The following is a 9,493-nucleotide window of genomic DNA, read 5'->3' as shown; positions in this document are numbered from 1 at the left end:
TTTTTATTCCTTTACTAATTAAAAAGATAACAAAATATACAAAAGTAAATTATCATTTAACTGGTTTTTAGACTTAATTAAAATATAAGAAAAATTAAATAGCTAATCAAAAGAGAAATAGGAGTAAGAAAACTATTAAAACTCACTAGCATAACTATTAAAATCTAAATTAGAAGAAAATAAAACAAAACAACTCTTTTGAAAAAAAAATGAAAACGGGACTTATTCTAACTCTATTTTTGTAGCTTTCAATCTTTAAATGTAAGACTTACTAGAAAAATGATATAGAAATTTAAATATTTAACTAAAACTAAAAAAAAATTATTTAAACACTAAAAATTATGTAAATATTTATGTTCGGTCAAAAATTAGGTGTTCACAACAAAAAAAAAAAATGAAATGTTATGAGGTCCACGTGCGTTTTCGAATAAATTAATAATATTAGTCATGTGAGAGTATCAAATCTAAGATCTGCAAAATGTTAAAAAGAAGAATTCTCCAAATTCTCTTCTAATAATAGTCAAGTAATATTTCCCCACCTCCATTGAAGCAGGGGAGACATAAAAGAGGTCCAATAAACCTCAAAAACGTCACCGTTTTAGTCTCCTCTTCCAATGGCTGAAGAAAATTCAAAGAAGGAAAAAACAATTCCACCATACATGAAAGCCATATCCGGTTCATTAGGTGGCATAGTTGAAGCCAGTTGTTTACAACCCATTGACGTCATCAAAACCCGGCTTCAACTGGACCGGGCCGGTTCATACAAGGGAATTATCCACTGCGGTACGAACATTGTTACTAACGAAGGTGTAAGGGCTTTATGGAAAGGTTTGACCCCATTTGCTACTCATTTGACTTTAAAATATGCGCTTCGTATGGGTTCAAATGCGGTTTTCCAAACAGCTTTTAAGGATACGGAAACGGGTAAACTTAGCCCCTCGGGTCGGGTCATGGCCGGGTTTGGTGCCGGTGTACTTGAAGCACTTGTTATTGTAACTCCCTTTGAGGTTTGTTCATTTACATTTTACTCCTTGTTTGGCCCTACATTTTGAAATTTGAGTTCCTGAAGTTGTGTTTCGACATGCATTTTAATTGGAAAAAAAAAAAAATTGAAGTTTTGTGAGTGCGAAGTTAAATTTTCTCCCAAAATTGGGTCTGAGCCAGTTTTTGGAACTTGAAGATAAATTTTCAAAATCTGATCAAATTTCATGGCCAAACAGAGATTTTGAAGATGCTTACTTGTTCAAAAATTCGGTCTTTTAAGGCTAATCGTTACTTTAATGGAATTGGATTGTGTTGCTACTTACTTTGTTTAATGCTATGTCTTATGTATTGCTAGTTTGATTTTGTGTCAATCAACATTAGTGGTTTAAAGTAGTTGGTTGGCTATATGCTCATTTGGTGTTTGTTTTAATGTCTGATACAGTAAATTAACCTGTCCAGTGTAACTGTGGAAACCAAGTAATTTCTTTTCTAATCTAGATAATTATAAAAGAACTTGTCTGATTAATGGGTAGGTTCAAAATTTATTCTTTTATGGCAAATTATTGCTTTTAGGGAATTGGATTGCATTGCTGCTTACTTTGGTTAATGCTATCTCTTATGTATTGCTCGTTTGAATTTGTATCAATCAACCGGGGTGTGTGGGGGTGTTTCGAACTAGATGGATCGGCTATATGCCCGGTTGATGTTTGATTTAATTTCTGGTCCAGTAAATTAGTCTTTGCAGTGTAACAGTTGTTGAACCCAAACAAATACTTTCTACTACTCCTTGACTCCTTCCGTCCCAAAATAAGTGTCTGTTTAGCTCATTTCACGCCCATTTAGAGATCAATAAATATGATTTATAGTTTACTAAATTACGCCTCTTTTGACTAATAAATGTTTCTACTGAATTGAGCACTATTAAGAAATAGTTCTTCGATATAAGGGTATAGTTGGAAAAAAATACTAAGTTTTGTCTTGAATTCCTAAAGCAACTGTTACTTTGGGATAGATTTTTTTTTCCTAAAGCGACTGGTACTTTGGGACAGATTTTTCCCCCTAAAACAACACTTATTTTGGGACGGAGGGAATAGATAATTATTAAGAGCTTGTCTGATTAATAGGTCAGTTGAGACTAGCCAATCACTTGAAGCTTGGTCTCTTTTTGCCCAAGTGTGTTGCTATTTGCAGGGTGAGATTGCAGCTTGAAGTACCGACAATATCAAGGAGATGATTTAGGAGGAAGAGGTAAGTAAAACTAAAGCTAACCATGAATGACATAGGTAAAAAAAAAAGAGTAAATTAATCATATTTACGTAATACTAAAAAGGATGAAAAGAGATTACTTTGTATGCTGAGAGAGTTTGACCATAAAACATTTGCCCCTTGGGTTGACAGGGTCCAATTATCGCGTCAATACTAGTAAACGAACTTTACATGCAGAAATGATTGTTGATGGAGTGATAACAGGTCGCATTCTGCACTTGCTAAAACAGAGTGATTTGACTAGAGGAGAGGGTAAATAACTAACATTTGTTTTGGATCAAGTGCTGCACGTGTTGTCGTGATTGCAAAGGGCAATTAGAGGCTAGTCAACTTGGTACACCAAATTTTAGTAGGGTGTTTATCTGTCAAGGTGGTTTTCATTCAATCATTTGATCACGCTGCTAAATACTGCATCTAAGTCTTTGGAAATAAGGTTCTCCTCCTTATTGAGATAAAATCCTCTAAAATATGAACCAACAAACTGTTTTACTAGGTGATCATGTGTCTTCATTGTGTACTCTGCATTATAACGGTTGCATGTCTATTCGTACTGAATTCATACTTCTAGCGAGGAAAAACAAACTTAGGGCCAAAATATATCCCTTTCAAACCCCAACTATGGTCTCTTTAAGAATGGATTAGGAGGGCCTTTGTCCTGCCTTCTCCAAGAACTGAGGTCATGTCTATCGCTCATGTTCACTCAACAAAGACACCCGCTTAGAATGTCTTTAAGTTCTCTTGTTTATCTCATTCATTATCAAATTATTGACTTCATCTCTAATTTAGACCCAATTCGTAACCTTAATACATAAGGTAGGGCAAGTAACTGAACGATATACTTGAAGAGTTTATCCACATAGTGGAAGAACATTCCAATTATCCATGTATTTATTTCAAACAGATCCATGAATAATTTAACCCAGAAGGAGTGATAGATCAGGATGTGGTTAAACATCACATGGTCTGTCGACACTATATATGGTGGGTGACCTTAGCTAACTTGTGTGATTTCCAGTTGATCAAGCACACTTTGCCAATAAATGGCCTATTATATGTTGTTAGGTAGTGGGAACAATTTTCTATGAGAAGGGGCCTTCTCCTGAAAAAGGAAGGATAAAAGCCTTCCTAGTGTCTTTGAAAATGAACTTATATTAGGATAGATGGTGCGCCCAGGGCTTTGTATAGTGGGTTGTGTGTTACGCGTTCGTCACTGTTTCGGACCCTGCCGTAGACAAAAACTCGGTATTTGAGTGAAGGGTAGAGGGGCAGGCCTATTATCCATCGAGTTTTGAACCATTTGCTACTGGTCATAAGGGATTTCTCAGTAAAGAAAGGATGATAATAGTAATGTTTTGTTAGCTTGATAATTGTTATTCAAAAACAGGGATTTCCTAGCACTACTGTGGACAAAGCAATTGTAATACTAATGTACGTTGTAGGAATGTTGTAGGTCATTCAAATTAAAAGATATGCACAGAAGTATTAGCAGTTCTGCTATTATTGTTTCTGTTTAGTGTTGATCACCGTCCAATGTGTTGAAGGTGGTCATAAAGCGCCGAAGCAGGCAAGAGTATTTCCAAGTCACCAAGAGAGAAGGTGTCCTTAGCTAAGTGGAGTTTACAATATGATAAAGGGCTTAAGAGCTTACCCCATGCATGAAGTGCTCCCTAGATAGCGCGTGGTTAGGGGAAGAATGGGTGTATGCCATACTCTATCTATGGGTGTATGCCATACTCTATCTTCTCCTTGGTAAGATAGGTTGAACCACTAAGACGAGGCTAGGAGAAAAAAGCTTTGGAATATTGTTTCACAAGTTACTAGAGTGAGAGACCAAAGTTGAGATATGCATATGAAGCTCTAGTGGAGGATGTCCGAGTAAGAACACTAGGTTGGATTGGGAATTTTTTGAGAGGAAATAGAGTAAGATGACTGAGCTGAAAGCTTATGCCATGGCTACAACACAGCAAAGAACAGAAAAAATTGAAGTGCTACAGAATACATTGGAAAAAAAATGCTATCACAAAATGTCGAGCAATTCACAATGCTGCTAGATTGAGAAGAATTAGGGAGTGCAACACAGGACCAGTTTATTGCTTTTCCACGTAATGTTCCTTTTAGGTGGCGAAAAGTATCATTCATTAATTTGTTAGTTGGTGTGAAGACTCCTATAAATAGCTTAGATTTGTGACATCTGGTGATTCATTTATGTGAAAAAAGAATATGGTGATAGAGGCAATAAAGAGAGGACGAATGCTATTTATTGTACAATGGTATGTTAGCCAACTGATCCAATTTCAAAAGAAAGTAGTGGAACTTTGATCAAAAGATAATACCATAGTAGCCTTCTCTTCCATTTAAGTTACATAGTGGATAATTTTTTGAATTGTGATGCCGAATGCATATCTAACAATGGAGAAACTTGGTTTGGTTGAGCCCAAGCGCTTGAAAGTTCTGTAACATGTTCAGCTGACATTTAGTTTGAACAGATTTTGCAAAAGCAAATTGGAAGAAATTTGCCTCACTGAGATACATCCAACTTGTCCAGGCTTCCTCGAGTTTTTTTATTAATTTATATGATAACCATCAAGTTAAAAGAAATTAATGTCCAAAAAGTTGTAGATTATATTCTTAAACTTAAAGTAGATGTTGTTCCTGGGTAAAAGGACTAAGTTTATCTTTTTGAAACAGAAAAAAAAAGGACTAAGTTTATCGTGGACAGAGCTGCTCATATTGCACTACAAATTTGATATTATCTTGTGAATGGAAAAGATAGCTGAGTTGATGGATACCTAGTGGTTTGTCAAGTGTGGAAGGGTCCTAAAAGGATGCTCTGGAAATGTTTGTATAGAATATTTATCTCCTTTCTTGGCTGAAATGCTTTAACCTTTTATGGGTGCTTACAAAATGCTTGTGTTCCACTTTTTATGTGTTTCATGTTTTTATACATAAGTCTTTAAAAGGTAATGAAGGCTTCTGTAAAATGATTAAACTCTACTTGTTGAGCTGTGTTTACTTTCATTCTCCGACTGATGCTAGGCTTGAAGTGGAATACCTATTCACTGTTCCAATAATATTTGGCATACTAACATTAACATCTCTAAAATGGCACAGTATAAGTAGAGATAGATTTTTGAAAGGAAATTCAGCATATATAACTAATAGGTTGTCAAACATTGATCAATGCAGGTGGTGAAGATTAGACTACAGCAGCAGAGAGGATTAAGCCCTGAGCTTCTGCGATACAAGGGACCCATACATTGTGCTCGTTTGATTGTTCGTGAAGAAGGCATTCTGGGTCTCTGGGCAGGTGCGGCCCCAACTGTTATGCGCAATGGCACGAATCAGGCCGCCATGTTTACAGCCAAGAATGCATTTGACTCAATGTTGTGGAAGAAAACTGAAGGTGATGGAACAGTTCTTCAGCCATGGCAGTCTATGATATCAGGATTCCTAGCAGGGACAGCTGGTCCAATATGCACTGGTCCATTTGATGTTGTGAAAACAAGGCTCATGGCTCAGAGTAAATCCGGGGGCGAGTTGAAGTACAGAGGAATGTTTCACGCCATCTCAACGATATATACAGAAGAAGGATTGCGTGCCTTGTGGAAGGGACTAATTCCCCGGCTCATGAGGATCCCACCTGGCCAGGCGATTATGTGGGCTGTGGCTGACCAAATAATGGGCTTTTACGAGAAGACATATTTGACAAATGCACCTTTATAGGCTTTGTTCTGGTTCTTAGTTCATTTTTTTGGCAGTAGCTCGGCAAGATTTACCCTTTATAGTTCCTTTAGCTATTGATTGAAGGCGAAAAGAAGATGGCGCTAAACTATAGCCACATTCTACTGAAATGCCGCAACCTTAACAATGTTCTTATGGACTACCTCCATCTTTACGTGCTGGGGAACTGAGTTTTGGAGTAAAATTAAAATCCTTGAAGTCTCTTTTTGATGTGTATGAGGATGGAAATCCTAACTGGTCAGGCTGAAGTGCTTGAGAACATTCTTATTTTTAACCTTGTCAAAAGAAAAAAATAAAACATTTTTAACTTTTTATTTTATTTTAGTCTCTCTGGTATTCTTCAAAGGAAACTGCAATCTATGTGCTAAAACATCAGAGAAGTCTAGTATCACACCTCTATTATATATTGAATTGCGAACTGTAAGGAATTAAATCAATTATTCAGTTTCTAGAACCTGATAGTTGTGATTGCTATACAGGTATACATAATTCTTTGAATACTAGTTGCAGTAGGCCTGTTTTAAGCTCCGGCCCAAACTCAAGATTTAAATGTAATATGTAATATTCTTAAATGAGTATTTTGTGTTATATTTTTCTATCACATAAATAATTAAATGTAATTGTAGGCTAAACATATCTTGTTGATAATTTTTCATAAATATTAAAAGTGTCTTCGTAATATAATTTGATAATTTTATAGACAGTATATTGACGAGGAAGCACGTTTAGTAGAAAAATAGCAAATACCAAAGGGATGCAAGTGATCAGATATTCTATAAACTAATGATAAAGTATATATGATAATTATAAGTAATGAATATTATAAATTAAAAATTATTTTTGTATTTTAATGAATTTGTGAGCATTTGATTTTTTTTTTATAGATAGAAATAAATTTCTTTTGATTATTTCTTATTTTTCACTCATTATTTTATGCGTCAATTATTTGTATTTTATTTTTCACTCATTATTTGTATTTATATGCGTCAATTGTTTATGCTAGTTAAATGTGATTTTTAACTTTAGTTTTAGACGAAATTCAAGAGATGACCTAAATTCATTAAAACGAACCTCAAGAATCAATTTAGCTCTTATTTATATTTTATGCTTAAAAAGTTTAATTCTTGATTAACCAAACAAGAGATGTAAAAGACAAACTGATCTTAATTGATACGCTACCTTTATTTCAACACTATATCGATACCATGTAATAATTTTCCTTTCTATATTTATAAGCACATATATATGAGCTTGTTAAAGAAGCAAAATTTTGGAGGTTAAAACAAATAGAGAGTAGAAACATATTTAAATGTAAAGTAAGACCTAATAATGCATCAGTTAAAAAAAATTGCTCCAAAGTTATCTAAATTAATGTATAAGGACAAATAACGTAAAAGGTACTCTTCACTCCCTATTATAAATGTTTTTAGTTTGAGCACACTTTTTAAGAAATTACTCACCCAAAAAAAGTAAGAAGTGTTTTTACTAAATTATTCTTAATTAAATAGAACTAATTTAATATGGGTTCTTAGTTATGTAAAAATTTACTTATCTAAATAAGAATATTAAAAGTCATTTATTTTGGACTAACTATAAAAGTTAAAAACACCACATACTCCAAAGTAAACTTATATTTGAGTAGATGAAAAATAATACTGCAGCAAATTTATAAAAGATTAGAATTATTTTTAAAACTTTTAAATGTAATTCTGAAATTGTTGATTATAAAGAAAATGCTATATTTAGATAAAAAAACGCTTTAGAAATAAAAATTTAAGGTACCGATCGCTGGATTGCCTGTATTGTCTACGGAAACAATTTAAAAGAAGGCTTAAAAGAAAACCCCACGTCAAGAGGTCATGTCATCTCTTACACGGAAAAAATTATCAATTAAGCCTTATAGAAAGGCATGTAAAAATGGACTTATTTACAAAAATATACAAGACAATTAAAGTAATAAAATGGAAAGCAAGGGCAATAAATAACCAGCAATAGTTGAATGGACGTGGGACTCAAAAAATCATCTATGAGGGTCTGGTCTTCATAAATGAGTGAGGGCAATGCATGGAAAAGCTAAATTATAGCACCCACGTGTAAGCATAGAAAGATTTGAAATTGTACCCAAAAAGCAATAAAGAAATACAATTTCTGAAATACCCCTGTGAGGACGACCAAAACCAGCTATCCTCGCTTATATTAAGTACTCCCTCCGTCCCAAAATGATTGTCCTTTTTTAACTTGGTACAAATTTTATGAAATAAAGGAAGACTTTTGACATGTGTAGTCCAAAACAAGCCTTAGATATTTGTGTGGCTGTAAATCATCTCATAAAGTTAAATTGTTTCTAAATATAAAAAGAGGACAATCTTTTTGGGACAGACTAAAAAGGAAAGGAGGATAATCTTTTGGGGACACAGACAGAGGGAGTAGTAATTTTTAAAATGGAATGATCAATTTTGTCTCAGTTATGAAATCAAGTCTCTTACCATGAATAAACAGAAGAAACACTAAAAACGCAGAGGCCAGAGCTATAGTTGTGTATTAACGTTTTCTTTAAGAAATTCTTTTATAAAAAGATGTCTACAAAACTAATTAAATGAAAGAGTATATTGAAAAGGACAAATTGGTCAGTTTATAATGATTTTACATTATACTGTAATAAATAAGTTAAAAGAAAAGTTACAGACAAATCAAACTGAGAGAGGTAGGTCTATAAAAGTGTTAATGAGGCGAAATCTAAAGGGAGGTCTTTGAAATTATCCTTAAAATAATTTAAGAGTAAAATTTAAGACAAAGTAAACGAAAAAATAAAACGTCCAAGATGATTTCCGTTTCTCTCCCACCTTTTTTTCTCCCCCCTCTCTCTTCTATTTCTTCCTAATATAATGAACGACAATATTTTGAGAGAATATTTTGTGCCTTTGTATACAAGTCATAAGACGCCTTGCTAACCCTATTCTGACATAACTATAATATTCACTTACTCTAATAAGACTACGATTCTTATATTACCATATTTACGTTCAATATAACCAACTACACCGCACCACAAATTATGTTTCTCAAGACCTATATATGTAAGAAAAAAGAAGTAAAAAACTAGAAGCAGATTATGTTGACGATGGAGAGGTACGTCATATTCAGTCACATATAGGAGAGTTGAGAAACCCTAGAATAAAGAAATTAAGTGTCACGACCCAACCCCGTAAGCCGTGACTAGTGCCCGAATTGGGCACCCGAACATACTTATCCAATCCGAATCACATACAAATAGCATATACTGGCACAATTGTCACACACTGCCTTAAATTATATCAAACTGTCTCAAACGCATTTCAACACAACCATAGACATATATATATATATATATATCAAAAGCCGACAAGGCTATCAGATGGCTCAACGGCCCCAAAACATATACGAATGCACGCCGACAAGGCTGCCATAGCGAATAGGATCATACAAACACATCTGAACAGAAGTAGGCACACACACCCACAAA

The 9,493-nt window shown here is 34.1% G+C and overlaps 1 protein-coding gene across 1 annotated transcript; it reads left to right on the top strand.

Moving 5' to 3' along the window:
* Positions 1-464: 464 nt before the first annotated feature.
* LOC132606994 (mitochondrial succinate-fumarate transporter 1) lies at positions 465-6,313 on the top strand. Its single transcript, XM_060320779.1, has 2 exons — positions 465-1,007; positions 5,437-6,313. The coding sequence occupies exons 1-2, from the start codon at positions 615-617 to the stop codon at positions 5,971-5,973; spliced, it is 930 nt and encodes a 309-aa protein (XP_060176762.1). The 5' UTR covers positions 465-614; the 3' UTR covers positions 5,974-6,313.
* Positions 6,314-9,493: the final 3,180 nt, after the last annotated feature.

This window comes from Lycium barbarum, chromosome 8 (assembly GCF_019175385.1).
Source record: "Lycium barbarum isolate Lr01 chromosome 8, ASM1917538v2, whole genome shotgun sequence".
NCBI lineage: Eukaryota > Viridiplantae > Streptophyta > Magnoliopsida > Solanales > Solanaceae > Lycium > Lycium barbarum.
The sequence above is the reverse complement of the archived record's forward strand: the minus strand, read 5'-3'. Positions and strand labels throughout refer to the sequence as shown.

Coding starts and splice junctions, on each gene's coding strand:
- LOC132606994 (XM_060320779.1), top strand. CDS start 615: ATGGCTGAAGAAAATTCAAAGAAGGAAAAAACAATTCCACCATACATG. Junction 1,008..5,436: donor TTATTGTAACTCCCTTTGAG/GTTTGTTCATTT, acceptor TGATCAATGCAG/GTGGTGAAGATTAGACTACA.